The sequence below is a fragment of the Salvelinus alpinus genome, chromosome 1, assembly GCF_045679555.1.
Source record: "Salvelinus alpinus chromosome 1, SLU_Salpinus.1, whole genome shotgun sequence".
Lineage (NCBI taxonomy): Eukaryota > Metazoa > Chordata > Actinopteri > Salmoniformes > Salmonidae > Salvelinus > Salvelinus alpinus.
Genome location: NC_092086.1, coordinates 112,246,406 through 112,271,671, shown reverse-complemented (window position 1 = coordinate 112,271,671; position 25,266 = coordinate 112,246,406). Strand labels below are relative to the sequence as shown.

Below are 25,266 nucleotides of genomic sequence, written 5' to 3'. Positions count from 1 at the left end.
ACTACTATCAACAACACCACGAATACCATTTCATCATAACAACAAAAAGCCAACCTTACCGGTCTCTTCTTGCAGACTTTGGTAGGGATGGGGGCAGCAGGGTTGGTGTCCCCCCTCTCTGGGGCCGTGTTGGGTCCCTTCCTGATGGCTGGCTCCTGGACCCCTGAAGAAGGCCTGGAGCCCTGGGAGGGAACCCTGGACAGCAGGCTCAGTTCTATCTTTACCAGCAGGGCCCCCGGAGGCCCCTGGCGGACCCTGGAAGCTTTGGCTGAGGACTCCCGCTTGGCCTTGTGTGCTGGGTCTAGAGAGTGGCGCCGGGGCTTCTTTTGGCCCTTCTGAGGGGCCGGGAGGGTCTCTGTCCTGACACTGGTGGTCTTCACCACAGCTGGGGCTGGCAGGTCTACCTCCTGGGCAGGGCTGGGACTAGGAGACTTCTCCCTCTTACAGTCCAGCACCAGAGTCACCTTGGGGCCACCCTGTGACTCTGGTTGTTCGGTCTTCTTCTCAGAGGCGCCACGCTTGGCAGGCTTCCTACTGTTTATTTTGGCTCCGCTGCTCTTGCTGCTGCGGCCGGTTTTCGTTTTGACCTTTGGCCTGTCTGTGAACGAGGAGTCTTTGTCACGGGGGACAACCTCCACACTCTCCACCTGTAACCCAGCCTGAGGGTCTTCGGTGCGGGGAGCCTTGGCTGGTCTGGAGGGGTGTTTGTTCCCCACTGTCTTTCTCTGGCTGCTGCTGCTGTTCCCAACGTGCGAGGCGACCGGGGACTTGTGTTGGACATGCTGGTTGTGGGCAGCGCCTTCACTGCGTTGAGGTTTGGCTTCACCGTCACTGAACTCTGGGCGATGTGGGGGTGTGTGGGATTTGTAGTCCCTGGGAGGAATGGTCTCCTCCTCATGGCTCTGCTGCTGTTTGGGTAGAGGGCTCAGTAGAGCGTCACTCTGGCTCTCTGTGCTGGGGTTCTGCTGGCTCACTCGGATCCAGTTGTTCAACTGCCAGTTAGTTACCACGGGGCCCTCCGTCTGGACAGACAATATATGACCAATGAAAAGAAACACAAATATATATCAGTGGAGGCTGCTGAGGGGAGGACGGCTCATAAGAATGGCTGGAACAGAACGAATGGAATGGCATCAAACACCTGGAAACCATGCTACTCCAGTCATTACCACGAAAATAAATAAATAAATACATATTTTAGTACCAGTCAAAAGTTTGGACACCTACTCATTCAATGATTTATTTTATTTTTACTATTTTTTACATTTTAGAATAATAGTGAAGACATCACAACTATGAAATAACACATATGGAATCATGTAGTAACCAAAAAAGTGTTAAATAAATAATTTCAATTAACAGGTGTGTGACTTGTTAAAAGTTAATTTGTGGAATTTCTTTCCTCAATGCGTTTGAGCCAATCAGTTGTGTTGTGACAAGGTAGGGATGGTATACTGAAGACAGTCCATCATAACTTTAAGACATGAAGTACAGTCAACATGGAACATTTGAAGAACTTCTTCAACTGCAGTCTCAAAAACCATCAAGCGCCATGATGAAACTGGCTCTCATGAGGACGGCCACAGGAAAGGAAGACCCAGAATTACCTCTGCTGCAGAGGATAAGTTCATTAGAATTTCCAGCCGCAGAAATTGAATCCCAAATAAATGCTTCACAGAGTTCAAGTAACAGACACATCTCAACATCAACTGTTCAGAGGAGACTGTGTGAATCAGGCCTTCATGGTCAAATTGCTGCAAAGAAACCACTACTAATGGACACCAATAATAAGAAGAGACTTTCTGAGGCCAAGAAACACGAACAATAGAATGGTGGAAATCTATAATTTGGTCTGATGAGTCCAAAAATCTCAAATTTAGACTCATCAGACCAAACAACAGATTTCTACTGGAAGAAACTTTCAAAGTTCTTCAAATGTTCTATATTGACTGTTGTTTCTCTTTGCTTATTTGAGCTGTTCTTGCCATAATATGGACTTGGTCTTTTACCAAATAGGGCTCTCTTCTGTATACCACCCCTACCTTGTTACAACACAACTGATTGGCTCAAACGCATTGAGGAAAGAAATTCCAACAATTAATTTTTAAACAAGGCACACCTGTTGATTGAAATGCATTCCAGGTGACGACTTCATGAAGCTGGTTGAGAGAATGCCAAGAGTGTGCAAAGCGGTCATCAAGGCAAAGGGTGGCTACTTGGGAAGAATCTCAAATATATTTTGATTTGTTGAACCCTTTTTTGTTTACTACACGATTCCATATGTGTTATTTCATAGTTTTGATGTCTTCTCTATTATTCTACAATGTAGAAAATAGTACAAATGAAGAAAAACCCTTGAATGAGTAGGTGTGTACAAAACATTTGACTGGTACTGTATCAATTAAAGGACAAAGCAAGTTGACTGAGGGTTACAGACAAGACAGACAATATAGCATCCAACTTGTAAGTCGCTCTGGATAAGAGCGTCTGCTAAATGACTTAAATGTAATGTAAATGTAATGTAAATGTAATGTAAATGTAATGTAAATGTAATGTAAATGTAATGTAAAGAAACATATAGGACCAGGCACAGATTAGAGGCCTAAATCTAGTTCTGAGATTGTCCATTGAGCAAGTTTCTTTAGTCCAGAACTTTAATTTGTGTCCAGGAAACTGACCCCCACAGTGTACAGTGGGGCAAAAAAGTATTTAGTCAGCCACCAATTGTGCAAGTTCTCCCACTTAAAAAGATGAGAGGCCTGTAATTTTCATCATAGGTACACTTCAACTATGACAGACAAAATTAGAAAAAAAAAATCTGAAAATCACATTGTAGGATTTTTAATGAATTCATTTGCAAATTATGGTGGAAAATAAGTATTTGGTCACCTACAAACAAGCAAGATTGCTGGCTCTCACAGACCTGTAACTTCTTCTTTAAGAGGCTCCTCTGTCTTCCACTCGTTACCTGTATTAATGGCACCTGTTTGAACTTGTTATCAGTATAAAAGACACCTGTCCACAACCTCAAACAGTCACACTCCAAACTCCACTATGGCCAAGACCAAATAGCTGTCAAAGGACACCAGAAACAAAATTGTAGACCTGCACCAGGCTGGGAAGACTGAATCTGCAATAGGTAAGCAGCTTGGTTTGAAGAAATCAACTGTGGGAGCAATTATTAGGAAATGGAAGACATACAAGACCACTGAATCTCCCTCGATCTGGGGCTCCACGCAAGATCTCACCCCGTGGGGTCAAAATTATCACAAGAACGGTGAGCAAAAATCCCAGAACCACACGGGGGGACCTAGTGAATGACCTGCAGAGAGCTGGGACCAAAGTAACAAAGCCTACCATCAGTAACACACTACGCCGCCAGGGACTCAAATCCTGCAGTGCCAGACGTGTCCCCCTGCTTAAGCCAGTACATGTCCAGGCCCGTCTGAAGTTTGCTAGAGAGCATTTGGATGATCCAGAAGAAGATTGGGAGAATGTCAGATGAAACCAAAATATAACTTTTTGGTAAAAACTCAACTCGTCGTGTTTGGAGGACAAAGAATGCTGAGTTGCATCCAAAGAACACCATACCTACTGTGAAGCATGGGGGTGGAAACATCATGCTTTGGGGCTGTTTTTCTGCAAAGGGACCAGGACGACTGATCCGTGTATAGGAAAGAATGAATGGGGCCATGTATCGTGAGATTTTGAGTGAAAACCTCCTTCAATCAGCAAGGGCATTGAAGATGAAACGTGGCTGGGTCTTTCAGCATGACAATGATCCCAAACACACCGCTCGGGCAACGAAGGAGTGGCTTCGTAAAAAGCATTTCAAGGTCCTGGAGTGGCCTAGCCAGTCTCCAGATCTCAACCCCATAGAAAATCTTTGGAGGGAGTTGAAAAACCGTGTTGCCCAGCAACAGTCCCAAAACATCACTGCTCTAGAGGAGATCTGCATGGAGGAATGGGCCAAAATACCAGCAACAGTGTGTGAAAACCTTGTGAAGACTTACAGAAAACATTTGACCTCTGTCATTGCCAACAAAGGGTATATAACAAAGTATTGAGATAAACTTTTGTTATTGACCAAATACTTATTTTCCACCATAATTTGCAAATAAATTCATTAACAATCCTACAATGTGATTTTCTGGAATTTTTTTTCTCATTTTGTCTGTCATAGTTGAAGTGTACCTATGATGAAAATTACAGGCCTCTCTCATCTTTTTAAGTGGGAGAACTTGCACAATTGGTGGCTGACTAAATACTTTTTTGCCCCACTGTATATATGATCAAAGCACGTTACTTAAGTGTTCTGAGTGCACGACTAATCAGTGTGCTGTGTGATTGTACCTTTGTCACAGGTGGGCTGCTACTCCTGAGGGGCTGTGGGGGGGCCTCTGTCCCACTCTCACTGCTCTCACTGCCCGACTCCGACCCCGAGCTGCTGTCAGAGTCACTGGAGCTGGCTGACTCCACCCCACTGGAATGTGCTGCTGTAACCGTACTGAGGGACCAGAAAGAGAAACAGGGTTACAACCATACTGAGACCGAGTAGGGTTACAACCATACTGAGAGCGAGTAGGGTTACAACCCTACTGAGAGCGAGTAGGGTTACAACCCTACTGAGAGCGAGTAGGGTTACAACCCTACTGAGAGCGAGTAGGGTTACAACCCTACTGAGAGCGAGTAGGGTTACAACCCTACTGAGAGCGAGTAGGGTTACAACCCTACTGAGACCGAGTAGGGTTACAACCCTACTGAGACCGAGTAGGGTTACAACCCTACTGAGACCGAGTAGGGTTACAACCCTACTGAGACCGAGTAGGGTTACAACCCTACTGAGACCGAGTAGGGTTACAACCCTACTGAGACCGAGTAGGGTTACAACCCTACTGAGACCGAGTAGGGTTACAACCCTACTGAGACCGAGTAGGGTTACAACCCTACTGAGACCGAGTAGGGTTACAACCCTACTGAGACCGAGTAGGGTTACAACCCTACTGAGACCGAGTAGGGTTACAACCCTACTGAGACCGAGTAGGGTTACAACCCTACTGAGACCGAGTAGGGTTACAACCCTACTGAGACCGAGTAGGGTTACAACCCTACTGAGACCGAGTAGGGTTACAACCCTACTGAGACCGAGTAGGGTTACAACCCTACTGAGACCGAGTAGGGTTACAACCATACTGAGACCGAGTAGGGTTACAACCATACTGAGACCGAGTAGGGTTACAACCATACTGAGACCGAGTAGGGTTACAACCATACTGAGACCGAGTAGGGTTACAACCATACTGAGACCGAGTAGGGTTACAACCATACTGAGACCGAGTAGGGTTACAACCATACTGAGACCGAGTAGGGTTACAACCATACTGAGACCGAGTAGGGTTACTCGCAACCAGAGAACACAGAGACAGACACAGATTCAAATCAGATCAGCAGGTTAAGATAGGACAGAGAATGAAAGTCTCATATCCTGACACAGCATGACAAAAAAAAAAAAGCAATACTGTTTATTAAAAAGTTATGTATCGAGTTAAGATTAAGGGGTGAATCGGTGATGACATTTACTCAGCCGGTTATGGTCATGCAGATGACTCCCGGTCTCCCGTTAATTAATAAAAACACATTTAGCATCTCTAGCCTTCCACACATTAAAAGCTGCTGATATGCGCCTTTGCAACATCTACATTTAAAAATGTCTAATTAAAATCCATTTAATATTCACCATCACAAACTGTGGATTTGCAGTCAGATGGAACGGAGTAAATAGGCATTTTAACATCATAGATTTAGCCGGTGGTAACTTGTGGAATAGACACCGGCTGGAATGTGGTTTTAACCAATCAGCATTCAGGATTAGACCCACTCTTGTATAAGTGGCTGGCTGTGGCCACAGGCCAGTCCATTGCAGAGCGAGTGATCATATGAAGTGGCTATGTTGAGCATAAAAGTGACGTGTAGCAAGCCCATCCACTATACATAATAATACAGTCCACACTCAAAAAGGTGTATAGCCTAGCTAGACCAATTATGTACCAAAGACATCTTTTAAAAAATCACAGTGTAGGGTGCCATCTTTCAGATGGGACATTAAAACGGGTGTCCTGACTCTCTGTGGTCACTAAAGATCCCATGGTACTTATCATAAGAGTAGGGGTGTTAACCCTGGTGTCCTGGATAAATTCCCAATCTGCCCCTCATACCATCATGGTCACCTAATCATCCTCAGCTTCCAAATTGGCTCATTCATCACCCCTCCTCTCCCCTGTAACTATTCCCCAGGTCGTTGCTGTAAATGAGAATGTGTCCTCAGTCAACTTACCTGGTAAAATAATAAAGGTAAAAAAACATTTGTAAACGTTTTTCTGCCATGCGTAATATACAGTAGGCTATGATTGGGCTCATATATAGGCCTATGCATATGGATAAACTCTTATATTCATTTGGGTGTTTTGAATTAATCACCCCCTTAGAAAGCGCTGTCCATTTCATTATGTTAGGCTTTAAAACAACATCCACAATGACCATGTTTTACACTCAGTTCCAACCTGCTGTTGGAACTTCCATCTTTAAAATTGATCAAATCATAGTGAGGTGAGTTTTAAAAGCACAATACTGTTTGAATCATGTGTTTGATGAGATTTTTTAGATTTAATTGTCATTGATGTCGGAGTGATTAGAGGGACAATAGATCCCTGAGTACCAGGCCATTAGTGACCTGACGGTCGTTAGCGAGTTGAGTACTACAAACGTATGTCCAGAGTGCATAACAGATTACGGAGACCCAGCAGTCACGTGGACTTTTACTGCGGGTCATGACTCCCGGTGTGGCGGTAATACGGTCACCAGAACAGCCCTAGTTAAGATGGTGATTTTCCCCTGCAACGTCACCATAAACCCTGTGTTGAGGGCTACCTACACAAATGAATATAGCCTAGGCTAGGTGGCATAGCTGCAATTTAACAAGAGACGGACACATTCCATGAGCTAGCAAAAAATATTTGTCCCCCTAAAAGTGAGCGGAGGTTAATGATGCGCGTGTTGACTCATCACCAGTGGTCAACCGTGGTTATATCCGCCGAGCGGACGAGTTTACGGTCATTAAATATTGTGTGGATGAAGGGTTGAATAAAGAGAATACAATTCCTTCAAAACAAGATGTAGGTGAGCGAAAGGGGATACTGTAGAGCTCTTGCACCATCCACCCAACCTGTACTGTAGCTATAAATAGGATTGTCAGCCCACCTGTCTATTGTAATAGGACTGTCCCCTGGGTGCTAACCCCAACAGAATCCGTTTACGCTTGGGGGCCCACTAGCCTGAGCCCTCAACTCCTTCCTGTGCTCAGGTGGCTCAGGTGTTGTGGGGGGAGGTCACTTGGGGGACACTTTGTTTCGGAGGTCCCCATCACACACAGGTGAGGTGCATGCATGACATGGCGTTTTTGTATGTCATATTGTAAGGGGACTTCATCTCCCCTCAAATAGTTTTGGTACGTAATTTCGCGGCCATGTAATTTTTTGACCATGTCCTCACTGACGTTAAAGAGACCGGGTGGGAATTTCCCAGCTGTGTTCTACTACAACACATAGAAAGGTGTTTAGATAAGAAACCGTGACACACACGGCTGTGTGAGGACGCTGGCCCTCTGCAGGCCTCAGTCTGTAAAGAGAGAAGTGGAATATGTGGCACTCCCACATGTGACTAGAAGAGGCTCCTGGTATGTGTCCCTGCCGGTGAAACCTCTAATCTGAGAGCAGGGTGGTAATTCTGCCGGCGAAACCTCTAATCTGAGAGCAGGGGGGGCTACCTATACATAGGGTCACCGCAACGTTTTCAACCCGAACGGAAGGCCAGGGCCTGGGGCACATCGTAGCCCCTCGTTGGGGACTTGACACAGGGTGAGGAAGGTATACTCACCATGAGCTCTGTTGACAGATGGAGGGCGGGGCTAGTGGAGGTGATCCATAGTGTTCTGGGAAGAGAAGAGGGGAACACCAAACATCATTACTAAAAACGCAGACAGTAAAGGATTCAGCAATAAACAGCATCACGGCCCGTCACCAAATCAGTGAGCTCAGTGGAGGAGATTCAGGCATACGAGGTCAAATCAAAGGGTCAGAGCTCATTTGAGAGAAGCTCGCGGGTTGATTATTTATTGGCCAGCCAGTTCAATAGACGGGAGATGAACAACATGGTTGTGATCAACAACTTTCTAACTGTGGGGGACAAGAGGTGTGACGGCGTCCGGCGGAGATGACAAGAGGTGTGACGGCGTCCGGCGGAGATGACAAGAGGTGTGACGGCGTCCGGCGGAGATGACAAACGAGAGAGAGGGGGCGAGCGAGCGAAAGAGAGAGGGCGGGCGAGCGAAAGAGAGAGGGCGGGCGAGCGAAAGAGAGAGGGCGGGCGAGCGAAAGAGAGAGGGCGGGCGAGCGAAAGAGAGAGGGCGGGCGAGCGAAAGAGAGAGGGCGGGCGAGCGAAAGAGAGAGGGAGGGCGAGCGAAAGAGAGAGGGGGCGAGCGAAAGAGAGAGAGGGCGAGCGAAAGAGAGAGAGGGCGAGCGAAAGAGAGAGAGGGCGAGCGAAAGAGAGAGAGGGCGAGCGAAAGAGAGAGAGGGCGAGCGAAAGAGAGAGAGGGCGAGCGAAAGAGAGAGAGGGCGAGCGAAAGAGAGAGAGGGCGAGCGAAAGAGAGCATAACAGAGCGAGCGACAGGAGTGGAGGAAGTGACCATTCTCCAGTAGTTTTGATGTTAAGAGGCCATGGGAGGGTTTTAAAGTCTCCTCTGTCATGAGGATAATACAATCTGACACCAAGGTGTCGTTGTGGTGGATTGAGAGAGAGAGGAGTGAAAGGGAAGGAAGGAGAGAGAGCAAGACACACACAGAGAAACAAATGTAGATAGAGAGAGAAAGCAAGAGAGGGCCCCCAGGTGGTATTTAGAGCACAACCACGGAAACAGGGCTGCACAAGAGCGACCCCCCCCCCATCAACTGCCAAACTGCCAATGAGCTAATAAAAGCCTTGTTCTACTTTGAGAAGTACATTGCTGAGCTAGTGTTTAACTTCATGCTGTAATATGGTATATCCAGTGAGTATAGACTCCCAATCCCCCACATTAACGTGTTGTAATATGGTATATCCAGTGAGTATAGACTCCCAATCACCCCACATTAACGTGTTGTAATATGGTATATCCAGTGAGTATAGACACCCAATCCCCCCCACATTAACGTGTTGTAATATGGTATATCCAGTGAGTATAGACTCCCAATCCCCCACATTGACTTACTTTGTACTGGAGATGCAGGTGGGACATGCTGTGCTTCCTGTGAGGGGACAAAGTAGAGGCAACCAGCCTTAGTGACACACACACACACACACACACGACAAGGGAGGCGTTATGCTTCCCCTCAGAATCTACGACAACAGACTACAACACTGATGATTAATGTATGTAGTAGTGTAGGTGCTGTGAATGACTGACTAAGTGGAACATGCGTAAAAGGACATTTTTGGGGGGGATTCTAAGTTGCTATTTAGAGTAGAATGGCCTGAAGTGTTTGAGGTTGAATACCTAAAGCTAATACAATAGTGTGTAGTTGCAGTAGGTTGTGCAGCTCAGGCAACGCAGAGTGCCTTCAGGCTCACCTTGGCTGGGAAGGAGAACTTGGAGGGCTCAACTGTGCTGGGTGTCTGGATGGCAGTCAGGAGAGGAGGCCAGGAGTGGGTCATTTCCTGAAGGAGGGAGAGAGGAGTCAACCCAGAGAGGAGGACTAACTACCCTACCCAGCAGGAGGAGGACTAACTACCCTACCCAGCAGGAGGAGGACTAACTACCCTACCCAGCAGGACGAGGACTAACTACCCTACCCAGCAGGACCCAGAGAGGAGGAGGACTAACTACCCTACCCAGCAGGACCCAGAGAGGAGGAGGACTAACTACCCTACCCAGCAGGACCCAGAGAGGAGGAGGACTAACTACCCTACCCAACAGGACCCAGAGAGGAGGAGGACTAACTACCCTACCCAGCAGGACCCAGAGAGGAGGAGGACTAACTACCTTACCCAGCAGGACGAGGACTAACTACCCTACCCAGCAGGACGAGGACTAACTACCTTACCCAGCAGGACGAGGACTAACTACCTTACCCAGCAGGACGAGGACTAACTACCCTACCCAGCAGGACGAGGACTAACTACCCTACCCACCAGGACGAGGACTAACTACCCTACCCACCAGGACGAGGACTAACTACCCTACCCACCAGGACGAGGACTAACTACCCTACCCACCAGGACGAGGACTAACTACCCTACCCAGCAGGACGAGGACTAACTACCCTACCCAGCAGGACGAGGACTAACTACCCTACCCAGCAGGACCCAGAGAGGAGGAGGACTAACTACCTTACCCAGCAGGACGAGGACTAACTACCTTACCCAGCAGGACGAGGACTAACTACCTTACCCAGCAGGACGAGGACTAACTACCTTACCCAGCAGGACGAGGACTAACTACCCTACCCAGCAGGACGAGGACTAACTACCCTACCCAGCAGGACGAGGACTAACTACCCTACCCAGCAGGACGAGGACTAACTACCCTACCCAGCAGGACGAGGACTAACTACCCTACCCAGCAGGACCCAGAGAGGAGGAGGACTAACTACCCTACCCAGCAGGACCCAGAGAGGAGGAGGACTAACTACCCTACCCAGCAGGACCCAGAGAGGAGGAGGACTAACTACCCTACCCAGCAGGACGAGGACTAACTACCCTACCCAGCAGGACGAGGACTAACTACCCTACCCAGCAGGACCCAGAGAGGAGGAGGACTAACTACCCTACCCAGCAGGACCCAGAGAGGAGGAGGACTAACTACCCTACCCAGCAGGACCCAGAGAGGAGGAGGACTAACTACCCTACCCAGCAGGACCCAGAGAGGAGGAGGACTAACTACCCTACCCAGCAGGACCCAGAGAGGAGGAGGACTAACTACCCTACCCAGCAGGACCCAGAGAGGAGGAGGACTAACTTCCCTACCCAGCAGGAGGAGGACTAACTACCCTACCCAGCAGGAGGAGGACTAACTACCCTACCCAGCAGGACCCAGAGAGGAGGAGGACTAACTACCCTACCCAGCAGGACCCAGAGAGGAGGAGGACTAACCCCCCTACCCAGCAGGACCCAGAGAGGAGGAGGACTAACTACCCTACCCAGCAGGACGAGGACTAACTACCCTACCCAGCAGGACCCAGAGAGGAGGAGGACTAACTACCCTACCCAGCAGGACCCAGAGAGGAGGAGGACTAACTACCCTACCCAGCAGGACCCAGAGAGGAGGAGGACTAACTACCCTACCCAGCAGGACCCAGAGAGGAGGAGGACTAACTACCCTACCCAGCAGGACCCAGAGAGGAGGAGGACTAACTACCCTACCCAGCAGGACCCAGAGAGGAGGAGGACTAACTACCCTACCCAGCAGGACCCAGAGAGGAGGACTAACTACCTTACCCAGCAGGACGAGGACTAACTACCCTACCCAGCAGGACGAGGACTAACTACCCTACCCAGCAGGACGAGGACTAACTACCTTACCCAGCAGGACGAGGACTAACTACCCTACCCAGCAGGACGAGGACTAACTACCCTACCCAGCAGGACGAGGACTAACTACCCTACCCAGCAGGACGAGGACTAACTACCCTACCCAGCAGGACCCAGAGAGGAGGAGGACTAACTACCCTACCCAGCAGGACGAGGACTAACTACCTTACCCAGCAGGACGAGGACTAACTACCCTACCCAGCAGGACGAGGACTAACTACCCTACCCAGCAGGACGAGGACTAACTACCCTACCCACCAGGACGAGGACTAACTACCCTACCCAGCAGGACGAGGACTAACTACCCTACCCAGCAGGACGAGGACTAACTACCCTACCCAGCAGGACGAGGACTAACTACCCTACCCAGCAGGACCCAGAGAGGAGGAGGACTAACTACCCTACCCAGCAGGACCCAGAGAGGAGGAGGACTAACTACCCTACCCAGCAGGACCCAGAGAGGAGGAGGACTAACTACCCTACCCAGCAGGACCCAGAGAGGAGGAGGACTAACTACCCTACCCAGCAGGACCCAGAGAGGAGGAGGACTAACTACCCTACCCAGCAGGACCCAGAGAGGAGGAGGACTAACTACCCTACCCAGCAGGACCCAGAGAGGAGGAGGACTAACTACCCTACCCAGCAGGACCCAGAGAGGAGGAGGACTAACTACCCTACCCAGCAGGACCCAGAGAGGAGGAGGACTAACTACCCTACCCAGCAGGACCCAGAGAGGAGGAGGACTAACTACCCTACCCAGCAGGAACCATATGACTCATTCATACAGCACATGAAGTGGGGTTCTGTCCTGAATAAGTGCTAGCTAGCTAGCTCTTTAAACATGGGTTGGATTTAACACAGGAATGTGAAAGTGGCCATGTTCTCAGTGGCTAAATCACTCTTTAGCCATGATGATAATGCACACTAGCAAACTGAGCCACCTCCACCTCTCCACTCTGTACGATTCATTAGTAAAAGATTTGAGAAGTGCTTACCCTCAGAATGTCTTCCACACAGTCAGCTTCATTTGACGGAGTCTGGAAGGCAGCACAACACTGTTTGAGTGACACAGAAACCAGCCAATAGGGAAAGCTTGAACAAAACACATACATAAAACACAGGCATGGTGGTAAATGCTCTGAAACAACTACAATCATGTGACTTTCCCCTGACACACACACGATACAGTCCAGTGAGCTTGAGAAGAGGCCCCTTCTCAGAGGTCAGACTGAGGCCAGGACAGGGTGTGTGTGTGTCCTCCATGATTGGAATCTCAGAGCTCAAAGATGGTCACAGGATTTCAGTTCAAGTTCGGACAATCAAATAATTTGCCTTTTTGGGTGGACTTTCATATTTAACAGCTTGCCTTTTTTAGTTCTCTCCCTCTCTCGTCATTGTATGTCACACAAACAAATAAATGTTCAAGATTTGGGATAATTGTTTACAGCAATGTTTTAAGTTGTTTCTTATAAGAACAGCAATGTCTTGAGTGCACAGACGTGTCAACTAAGGCTTACATGATTTAGGCTATTCATTGATAGGAATGTAAAAACAAGGCAGGAACGATGTAGCGCGCATCAAATGATTTGATCAGATTAACATTCTGGGACACATTCTGACAACAGTATTCGGTTGTCACTTCAGCTTGGTCAGCTGAGCCCAGGCAGTTTTCAGTGAAACATTTCAACTGACTGGTTTCAGTAGCCTAGCCTATAGAGTACCAAAGACAGACTTTTAAAAGATGTAGGCCTAAATTACACCATGTCAGGGATTTTTCTGCCATTGTAATCCTTGGGCGGGCCACCTAAGCGTTTTTTTCAGGGTCGTTTAAGTCCAAACAGTGTTAAAATCTATTTTTTTAACTATACATTGGGATTAAAATATGCTTTCAGTGTAAACTTATACCACAACCAGCTAAAAAACACGTAGATATCTAACATGTAGAAAAGATCATGGACCAGTATATTATTAAATAAGCATCTTTGGGAACTAACAAATCACCAATATAAAAGTTAACCAGGGGGTACCCAAACTTATTTGACCCTTGACCCCATTTTGATCAAAATATATATATATAGATATGCGACCACACCATGTAGAAAAGTGATGTAATCTAATGCCAATGTTTGTTTTATTTTAATTGGGGTTATGACAGTCAATCTCACAGTACTTTTGACAGTCTTTTATTGTGAAAGAAGTATGGTTTGAAGTGACTGAAATAATTCAGAAAGGGAAGTTCAGAAGATCAGGCAATAATTTTTTTAAATTAATTTCTGTGTAGAAAAGCAGCTCATCATTGAGGTTCTTTCCTCCCCAGTCTTAGTGTCTGGTCTCGTCCGCTCTGTTCTAATGAGGCTTGTGGGCAATGTAGAGGGAAACAGAAGGCATATACAGTGCATTCAGAAAGTATTGAGACCCCTTGACTTTACCCACATTTTGCTTTGTTACAGCCTTATTCTAAAATTGATTAAATGCCCCACCCTCAATTTACACACAACGACAAGCCAAAAAACTTTTTTTTTTTTTTTATGTTTGCAAATGTATTAAAAATTAAAAAACGGGAAATATCATATTTACAAAAGTATTCAGACCCTTTACTCAGTACTTTGTTGAAGCACTTTTGACAGCAATTACAGTCGAGTCTTCTTGGGTATAACGCTACAAGCTTGGCACACCTGTATTTGGGGTTTCTCCCATTCTTCTCTGCAGATCCTCTCAAGCTCTCAGGTTGGATGGGGAGCGTTGCTGCACAGCTATTTTCAGGTCTCTCCAGAGATGTTCGATCGGGTTCAAGTCTGAGCTCTTGCTTGGCCACTCAAGGACATTCAAAGACTTGCCCCAGAGCCACTCCTGCGTTGTCTTGGCTGTATACTTACATTTACATTACATTTACGTCATTTAGCAGACGCTCTTATCCAGAGCGACTTACAAATTGGAAAGTTCATACATATTCATCCTGGTCCCCCCGTGGGGAATGAACCCACAACCCTGGCGTTGCGAGCGCCATGCTCTACCAACTGAGCCACACGGGACTACTTAGGGTCGTTGTCCTGTTAGAAGGTGACCCTTCACCCCAGTCTGAGGTCCTGAGCAGGTTTTCATCAAGGATCTCGCTGTACTTTAGTCAGGATCGAGGGAAAGATGAACAGAGCAGTCTCCCAGTCCCTGCGGCTGAAAAACATCCCCACAGCGTGATGCTGCCACCACCATGCATCACCGTAGGGATGGTGCCAGGTTTCCTCCAGATGTGACACTTGGCATTTAGGCCAAAGAGTTCAATCTTGGTTTCATCAGACCAGAGAATCTTGTTTCTCATGGTCTGAGAATCTTAAGGTGCTTTTTGACAAACTCCAAGCGGGCTGTCATGTGGCTTCCATCTGGCCAATCTACCATAAAGGCCTGCTTGGTGTAGTGCTGCAGAGATGGTTGTCCTTCTGGAAGATTCTCCCATCTCCACAGAGGAACTCTGGAGCTCTGTCAGAGTGAGCATTGGGTTCTTGGTCATAGCAAAGGATTTGAATACTTGGGTAAATCAAAAAACATGTTTTTGCTTTGTCATTGTGGTATTTTGTGTTGATTGCTGAGCAAAAAAAATATATATTTTCCGAAGGCACTAAGCATGTTTGGAGTTCCATAGTTGTCGGGGGAGATAGATGTGTCAGGAACACACCCACTGTCCTAGCAGCTACTGAGGTTACGTCAGTTCCATGAACCAAGCACAATTTTATTTTAATTCAGAGTGTCTCGTGACCCATAGCTTGGAAACACTGAGCTAGACAGTCAGGGAGAATTTAAAAATTCCAAAAACCAAGAATTTAGAGAGTATTGATTATATTATTTTGTTCGAGCAAAAGAACACAGCACTAACCATGACAAAATGCACAGAATTGCAGGAAATTAGGTTTAAAAACGGCAAAATTATCTTTAAATATAAAATAATCTACTTCATATTTATCTCCAGCACAACCAACATGTGAAAATTGCACGTTATGTTTTGTAGTAAAGATAGAGGACAATGTGTTTTCAATGGGGCGGCAGGGTAGCCTAGTGGTTAGCGCATTGGACGGGAAATTCTCCCGTCTTGTTCGCTAACGTTACCTCCGGAGGTCGTGCCCGACAGTTGCCTCCCTCAAAGCAGGACCGTGTAAAACAAAATCTTGTTCAGCCCAACACTCCTACAGTATAAATGGTAATAGCAGAGCAATGTTTTTGTAAAAACTGAAAATGTAAATGTAAAATAGGCTACCTGTGGTTGTCATCAGTAGGCTACCTGTGGTTGTCATCAGTAGGCTACCTGTGGTTGTCATCAGTAGGCTACCTGTGGTTGTCATCAGTAGGCTACCTGTGGTTGTCATCAGTAGGCTACCTGTGGTTGTCATCAGTAGGCTACCTGTGGTTGTCATCAGTAGGCTACCTGTGGTTGTCATCAGTAGGCTACCTGTGGTTGTCATCAGTAGGCTACCTGTGGTTGTCATCAGTAGGCTACCTGTGGTTGTCATCAGTAGGCTACCTGTGGTTGTCATCAGTAGGCTACCTGTGGTTGTCATCAGTAGGCTACCTGTGGTTGTCATCAGTAGGCTACCTGTGGTTGTCATCAGTAGGCTACCTGTGGTTGTCATCAGTAGGCTACCTGTGGTTGTCATCAGTAGGCTACCTGTGGTTGTCATCAGTAGGCTACCTGTGGTTGTCATCAGTAGGCTACCTGTGGTTGTCATCAGTAGGCTACCTGTGGTTGTCATCAGTAGGCTACCTGTGGTTGTCATCAGTAGGCTACCTGTGGTTGTCATCAGTAGGCTACCTGTGGTTGTCATCAGTAGGCTACCTGTGGTTGTCATCAGTAGGCTACCTGTGGTTGTCATCAGTAGGCTACAGTTGATCAGACGGAAGAACGTTGACAAGTCCTTTCTGGTGGTGGGTATAGCTTCCATATAAAAACAGCCTGATGCAAATCCTCAGTGAATTCACTTAAACCCCCGTTTTCCATCACAATTAGCTTTTACCACATGTAATGATTTGCATGATATTGATAAAAATGCAGTCTGGTTTGCTGTAATGTTGTACAGTAAGTATACTGTACTTTTAACGATTAACCCTCTCATATGAATGTATTTTTTAATAGGCTAATGTTACTTGAAGACATGCTGATAGCAACAAACAAAAAAAGCTCTGCGCTTTTGTCTTGAAGCTAAAATGAAAGGAGTGTAGCCTACAGACGAGAAAAAGAAACCCTTTGTCTGCACATGATTGTTAATTGTTGCATTACTCTAGAGTGTAATGTGGTTAAGATGAAGTTGCTTGCATAGTTCAAGCACCCATCCATAGTTTTAATTCAACTGTGTAGGTGTTTTATTTGTTTAGTCTGTCAGACAGACTGACTCATCAACATAACAGCACTCAGACGCTTACCCACCGACTCCTAGGCTATGCCCCCAAACAGTGCACTATTTTTGACCAGGGCCCTATGGTTTCTAATCAAAAGTAGTGCACTTTGTAGGGGATAGGGTGCCATTTTATGGCCAAACACCACAAAACAGTAGAGATGTCAAACCACAGGCAATACAAATCAGACTTCTCTCCTCAGACTACTGCTGCACCATAACAGTGGTTAGAGGTTAGTGCCTAACAACTACTGTACTCCAACATACCATCTTGAAGTGAAATATTTGTTTATAAAAACTGTGGAAGGGATAATGTTCCCGATACGGTAATTCTTCTCAACAACAAAAAGCTTCAGCACAAAAAACGTGGTGTTGTGTGACAAGTCTTTTCGCTGTGTTCCCCCCACCCCCACCCCCCAGGTTTCCATGTTTCAGGGGACTAAAATGGTCCTCACTCAGCTCACAGCAATAGTTACGTAAGGTGGTGATGACAAAGCAAATGTATTGTACTGCTGAAGGGAGGGCTGAGTGGAGAACTGCTGCTGGCAAGCTCTCAGTGGCAGCTGAGGTCAATAGCTGCCTGGCTGGCTACCACACAAACAGCACTAAGCGTGGAGGGGTGGAGGAGGGCTTTTCTCTCTGTAGGAGTGAACAATGCCACACCACAGCACAAACACAGCCTGGACCGGAGAGCCACTTAATACTTAGCCAACCAGTGCTGACTAGGTCATTAAATGTAGATAGACACACATCAAGGGTTCCAGGATTTAGTCTTTAGAAGAGGAGTGTGTGTGTGTGTGTGGGGGCTCGCTGGTTACTACTGCTCAGACAGAACTACACCACCTGGGGCTGGGCGAAGAGAGGAGGGCATCCCAACCTAACATGTAAATCAAAGTTTATATGTCACAGATTGTGGATGTTATCGCAGGTGCAGTGAAATGCTTATGTTTCTAGCTACAACACAGCAGCAATATCTAACAACACACACATCCACAAGTTTATAAAATAATTAAGACAAAATGAGCAGTATGAAAAAGAGCAATGCAAGTCCGGAATATAAATATATACAGTTGAAGTCGGAAGTTTAAATACACTTAGGTTGGAGTCATTAAAACAAATTTTTCAACCACTCCACAAATTTCTTGTTAACAAACTATAGTTTTGGCAAGTCGGATAGGACATCTACATTGTGCATGACACAAGTAATTTTTCCAACAATTGTTTACAAACAGATTATTTCACTGTATCACAATTCCAGTGGGTCAGAAGTTGACATACAGTTGACTGTGCCTTTAAACAGCTTGGAAAACTCCAGAAAATGATTTCATAGCTTTAGAAGCTTCTGATAAATTATGTCAATTAGCCTGAGTCAATTGGAGGTGTACCTGTGGATATATTTCAAGGCCTACCTTCAAACTCAGTGCCTCTTTGCTTGATGGGAAAATCAAAAGAAAATCAGCCAAGAACTCAGAAAATAAATTGGAGACGTCCACAAGTCTGGTTCATCCTTGGGAGCAATTTCTAAACGCCTGAAGGTACCACGTTCATCTGTACAAAAAATAGTACGCAAGTATAAACACCATGGGACCACGCAGCCGTCATACTGCTCAGGAAGGCGCGTTCTGTCTCCTAGAGATAAACGTACTTTGGTACAAAAAGCGCAAATCAATCGCAGAACAACAGCAAAGGACCTTGTGAAGATGCTGGAGGAAACAGGTACAAAAGTATCTAGTGGGGCAAAAAAGTATTTAGTCAGCCACCAATTGTGCAAGTTCTCCCACTTAAAAAGATGAGAGAGGCCTGTAATTTTCATCATAGGTACACTTCAACTATGACAGACAAAATGAGAAAAAAAAATCCACATATTGAACTTTTACTTTCTTCTCTAACACTGTGTTTTTGCATTATTTAAACCAAATTGAACATGTTTCATTATGTATTTGAGACTAAATTGATTTTATTGATGTATTATATTAAGTATTGTTGTAATTGTCATTATTACAAATATATATAGATATAAAAAAAATATATATATCGGCCGATTAATCGGTATCGTCTTTTTTTTGGTCCTCCAATAAAATCGGTATCGGCGTAAAAAAAAAAAAAACATAATCGGTCGACCTCTAATATCAATACACACACACAAACTATCGAGTTGAAATAAGGGAGAGGCCTTGTGTCCTGAGGTGTTGATTTATCTGTTTTTTTTTTACCAGGTTTGCTTTTTATTTGAACAATATGAGATGGAACAGAGTTGCATGCAATAAGGTCTCTATATAATACTGAACGCCTTCTTGAATTTGTCCTGGATTTGGGGACTGTGAAGAGACCCTTGGTGGCATGTCTGGTGAGGTAAGTGCGCGTGTCAGAGCTGTGTGTTATCAACACTTTCTCATAAAAAGAAGAAGTGATGCAGTCAGTCGCTACGCAACTCTTAGCCAAGAGAGACTGGCATGCATAGTATTTAGAATCAGCACTCTGATTACAATGGGCCAGCTAAAGCTCAACTATGTATTTTTTAGCAGCACTTGACTACATGACTGGACAATAATCAAGATAAAACTAGAGACTGCAGCACTTGCTTTGTGTAGTGTGGTGTGTCAAAAAAGCAGAACATCTACTACGGACTGACCTTTCCCTATCTTTACAACCACTGAATCTATATGTTCTAACCATGACAGTTTACAGGCCAAGGTTACACCAAGCAATTTAGTTTCTTCAACTTGTTCAACAGCCACACCATTCATTACCAGATTCAGCTGAGGTCTAGCGCTTAGGGAACTATTTGTACCAAATACAATGCTTTAAGTTGTTTTAGAGATGTTCAGGACCAGCTTAATACTGCCCACCCATTCCAAAACTGACTGCAACTCCTCGTTATGGGCTTCGGTGACTTAATTAGCTGTGGTTGCTAACATGTACATTACCAGTCAAAAGTTTGGATACCTACTCATTCAAGGGTTTTTATTTTTACTATTGTAGAATAATAGTGAAGACATCAAAACCATGAAATAACACATATGGAATCATGTAGTAACCCAAAAATGTATTTTGAATTCTTAAGAAGCCACCCTTTGCCTTGATGACAGCACTCTTGGCATTCTCTCAACCAGCTTCATGAGGAATGCTTTTTCAACAGTTTGAAGGAGTTCCCACATACGCTGAGCACTTGTTGGCTGCTTTTCCTTCACTCTGCGGTCCAACTCATCCCAAACCATCTCAATTGGGTTGAGGTTGGGTGATTGTGGAGGCCAGGTCATCTGATGCAGCACTCATCACTCTCCTTCTTGGTCAAACAGCCCGTACACAGCCTGGAGGTGTGCTGGGTCATTGTCCTTTTGAAAAACAAATGATAGTCCCACTAAGCGCAAACCAGATGGGATGGCGTGTCGCTGCAGAACGCTGTGGCAGCGTGTACCTTGAATTCTAAATAAATCAGAGTGTCACCAGCAAAGCACCATCACACCTCCTCCTCCATGCTTCACGATGGAAACCACACATGTGGAGATAATCCGTTCACCCACTCTGCGTCTCACAAAGACAAGCGGTTGGAACCAAAAAGCTCAGATTTCCACTCATGTCTAATGTCCATTGCTCGTGTGTCTTGGCCCAAGCAAGTCTCTTCTTATTGGCGTCCTTTAGTTGTGGTTTCTTTGCAGCAATTTGACCATGAAGGCCTGATTCATGCAGTCTCCTCTGAACAGTTGATGTTGAGATGTGTCTGTTACTTGAACTCATATATTTGGGCTGCAATCTGAGGTGCAATTAACGCTAATGAACTTATCCTCTGCAGCAGAGGTAACTCGGTCTTCCTTTCCTGTGGCAGTCCTCATGAGAGCCAGTTTCATTATGGCGCTTGATGGTTTTTGTAACTGCACTTGAACAAACTTTCAAAGTTCTTGAACTTTTCCAGATTGACTGATCTTCATGTCTTAAAGTAATGGACTGTTGTTTCTCTTTGCTTATTTGAACTGTTCTTGCCATAATATGGACATGGTATTTTACCAAATAGAGCTATCTTCTGTATACCACCCCTACCTCATCACAACAACTGATTGGCATTAAGAAATTCCACAAATTCACTTTTAACAAGGCACACCTGTTAATTGAAGTGCATTCCAGGTGACTACCTCATGAAACTGGTTGAGAAAATTCCAAGCGTGTGCAACGCTGTCATCAATGCAAGGGTGGCTACTTTGTAGAATCTCAAATATATAGACACACAGGCTTTAATGCCAGTGGCGTGTCATCGGTAGAAAACTAGAGGGCCTACATGTTTGACATTCCATTTAAGAAAACCTTCTGAGGTCTATTAGGTACATAGCTCTGAAGCCACGATATAGCAAAGGTTGAAAAGCCATAAAACAAGTTCAACAGGTTATGGTCAATAATTTCAAAGGCTGCACTGAAATCTAACAGTACAGCTCCCACAATCTTCTTATCGTCAATATTTTGCAACCAATCAGTCATGTGTATCAGTGCAGTCAGAACATGTTGATTGCCTTTTCTACAAGCATGCTGAAAGTCTGTTCATTTGTTTACTGAGCAATAGCATTGAATTTGGTCCCCCAAAAAATACCAACTGTTTGCTAAGAGTTGGCAGCAAGCTTATAGGTCTGCTGTTAGAGCACGTAAAGGCCACTTTACCACTCTTGGGTAGCGGAATGACTTTGGCTTCCCTCCAGGCCTGAGGACAAAGACTTTTCTCTAGGCTCAGATGAAAGATATGACAGATAGGAGTGGCTATAGAGTCAGCTACCATCCTCAGTAGCTTTCCATCTAATACCCTGACAACACCGCTCACGCCGCATGCGCGAGCGTTACAAAATACATTTAGAAATCTATATATTATTCAATTATTGCACACACATTGCTCGCACGCGCCAATGAGCATCTGCGTTGTCAAGGGCTAAAATAGAAGTCAGTTCTATTTGTGACGCAGATCACGCTGCAAGTCCTGCCTCTCCTATCTCCTCATTGGTTTATAGATGCAGGAACCCACGTGCCATCTCCTCATTGGTTTATAGATGCAGGAACCCACGTGCCATCTCCTCATTGGTTATACCCACGTGGGTGACTGAAAGACGAACGAGGTCAGTGGCGGTAATGCACCTAATTTATGAAAGTTGCCAATCGCAATATAAAGTCAAGAGAAGAAAAGGCCTGGAAGGAGAGATGACTAGAAACGATTCGGTTGACCGTTTTATGTGTGGATTAATTGTCAGAGTAGAGGACCTTGTGCATTTCAGGTAACAACAACTCAATGTTTATATCCCAGGACAAATTAGCTAGCAACAGCAAGCTAGCTAAATAGGACAAATTAGCTAGCAAGTGCAAGCTAGCTAAATTGCCATAAATATTTAATGCTTTTCGACCTCTCCCCAAATTAATGTAATTGATTGAGAGTTTGTTTTGATATTTTAACCTGCGTGTCATGATCGCGTTTGGTGTGGGGGGACATTGATGCACGATGGCGCATGTGCGCAGCCGGTTTGAGTTCCGTGTTAGTTGTCAATGCCAGGAGTTGTGCCAGTATTGAGCAATCATTTTTCCACCTGTCCCACACTAACGTTATAACTTACAATGCTTTTCTTACATTATTCATTTTTTTTATGCATGAATACGATGGCTCACTATTCGTTGTTGGCATTTCCTGCTTAAGTTCGCCCACTTTGCCAATGAGGTAATCATTAAAATAATAGCCAACATTACATAGTTTTGTGATGAATAAGCCATCTGATTCAGTGAAAGCAAAAGGAAGCCATCTGATTCAATGGAGTTCAATGTGTCCTTCTACCCATAATGTAATTTAAAGTATGCCAAAGCTATTTTCCATATCATTGATATTGGCTTCATAAAAGTTTAGTATTTTTGTTAAGTTTAGTCACAATTTCCAGTAAGTCAGCCAGACTTAGCCACTCCTTTTGACCCCCCCCCCCCCTTTCAACCATACCGTTGTTCAATTCCTCATCAATCCATGGAGCCAGTTTTAAAAGCTAGTTTAACAGTTGCACGTTTATCAATAATTGGAAGAAGCAATTTCATAAATTCATTAAAGGTGTAGCGTCTGGATGTTCCTTATTAAATCACATCAGACCAACACATTTTTTTTTTTTTTTACATCATTCACATATTAGTCACAGCAAAAACTTTTGTATGATCTCTAATACACTATTTTAGGTCCAGCTTTAGGAACCTTGGTTCTCCTTGATATAGTCACTATATTGTCATCACTACATCCAATGTGTGTGTATACAGCTTTAGAACAGAGTTCTACAGTATTAGTAAACATGTGATCGATACATGTGGATGATCTTGTTCCTGTAGTGTTTGTAAACACCCTGGTAGGTTGATTAATAACCCGAACCAGATTACAGGCTCTGGTTAGTGAAGCTTCCTCTTGAGCAGACAGCTTGATGAAAGACAGTCAATATTCAGGTCCCCAAGAAAGTACACCTCTGTGTTTACGTCACACACACCATCTAGCATTTCACACACATTATTTAGATACTGACTGTTAGCACTTGGTGGCCTATAGCAACACCACAAAATAATAGGCTTTAGATGAGGCAGGTGAACCTGCAACCACAACACTTCAATAACACTTTACATGAGATTTTCTCTAAGCATTACTGGGATATGGCTCTGAATATATATATATATATATATATATATTTATAGCAATACCTCCCCATAAGCATTCCTGTTACTACTGCTGTATCAAAGGAATTATCTAAGCGAGTCTCAAACATGGATAATATATGAATGCTATCTGATGTTAGCAAGTTATTGATTTCATGAACCTTATTTCTAAGGTTACATATTAATATGGGCTATTTTCAGCCCTTTCCTGGGTAGCTTCTTCAAGATAGCAAACAAAGCAAAATATACATTTAGTCCATTAATCATTTGGTGTGTGTGTGTGTAAGTGTGTGTGTGCTGCGGCGTTGAAGCTACGAACCCATAGGCTTCGTTCTCTCATTCCTTTCAGGCTCCTGGGAGGGAGGGTGGACAATGAGCCGGTCATATCAGATGTAAGCAATGTCCCTACGCGCTCTGGCAGCTTTCATGGCTGGGATAGTTATTTTCTCTTCTGGCTCACAGCTTCAGGATAATCCTCGTTGAGGAAGATGTACGCTCCTTTCAAGTTCTTGGCTCTTTCCAGAACCGCTACCTTGTCCTTGAACTTCAGGAACTTGACGACTATCGCCCTGGGCCTGTCACCTGGGCCGGTGGTGGGTTTTCCAGTCCTGTGGACGCACTCCAACTCAGATCTTCCTGTGGTCTATCTTCAGTTTCTCCGAGACAATTTCCCTCACTTTGTCCTCAGACTCCGTCCAATCTGGAATAAGCTAACCACTTAGCTTTCTAGCTAACTAGCTAGTAAATTAGGTTTGCTAATCTATAAATTAGGGCCTAATAAAAAGTTATTTCAATTGACTAATTTCCTTTTATGAATTGTAACTCAGTAAAATCATTGAAGTTTGTTCTTCAGTATAGATAATGTATGGAAAAACTGTCTACAATGTACATATGGAAGTGGGTAAAACTTCCAAGTGTAAAACATTATTCAAGTGACCAGCGTTCAATGACTATGTATATAGGGCAGCAGTCTCTAAAGGGACAGTGTCTAAGGTTCTGGGCAGGGTACCGGGCAGAGGCCGGCTAATGATGACAAACAGCCTGATGGCCTGGAGATAGAAGCTGTTTATCAGTCTCTTGTTCCCAGCTTTGATGCACCTGTACTGTCTCTGCCTTCTAGATGGTAGCAGGGTGAACAGGCCGTGTGGAGGCTCGGGTGGCTGAGGTCCTTGATCTTCTTGGCCTTCTTGTGACACCGGGTGCTGTAGATCTCCTGGAGGGCAGGCAGTGCAGAATGCTCTCATTGGTGCATCTGTAGAAGTTTGTGAGGGTCTTAGGGGTCAAGCCGAATTTCTTCAGCCTCTTGAAGGGGGGGGGGGGGTCGTTATGACAATATCGCAATATCATTTTTGCAATAGTTGGCTGCATCTGAACCGAAATCCCAGTATTTTTCCTTCATAGCTTCTTCTCCATCTTGTTTTTAAAATAGGGAGCAAAACAAAATGTCTGTGCTAGTATTTCCATGACTGATCAAAAGTAGTTGTCTCATGTCTCATGTCTCTATCCCTCTGCAGCAGACATATGGTGAGCAATGTTTGGAACGGTGAATTACAATACATATAGAAACGTAACACACATTGTATCAGCGCCTAAGTATCGTGATATGGTATCACGAGGTCCCTGGCAG

The 25,266-nt window shown here is 45.1% G+C and overlaps 1 protein-coding gene and 1 non-coding gene across 4 annotated transcripts in view; both read right to left on the bottom strand.

Moving 5' to 3' along the window:
- LOC139539061 (AF4/FMR2 family member 1-like) overlaps positions 1-25,266 on the bottom strand; it is a 66,681-nt gene that overhangs the window by 17,820 nt on the left and 23,595 nt on the right. For 2 of the 3 annotated variants that reach the window (XM_071341775.1, XM_071341765.1), the window contains exons 4-9: positions 12,615-12,674; positions 9,661-9,747; positions 9,302-9,338; positions 7,933-7,987; positions 4,354-4,507; positions 60-1,022 (exon numbers count right to left, since the gene is read on the bottom strand). In XM_071341775.1, the coding sequence (XP_071197876.1) occupies positions 60-1,022; positions 4,354-4,507; positions 7,933-7,987; positions 9,302-9,338; positions 9,661-9,747; positions 12,615-12,674 (1,356 nt within the window). The remainder of the gene's footprint in view (positions 1-59; positions 1,023-4,353; positions 4,508-7,932; positions 7,988-9,301; positions 9,339-9,660; positions 9,748-12,614; positions 12,675-25,266) is intronic. The other variant, XM_071341785.1, reaches the window with a different exon arrangement.
- trnaa-cgc (transfer RNA alanine (anticodon CGC)) lies at positions 14,579-14,651 on the bottom strand. Its single transcript has one exon. It is a non-coding gene; the product is annotated as a tRNA-Ala (tRNA).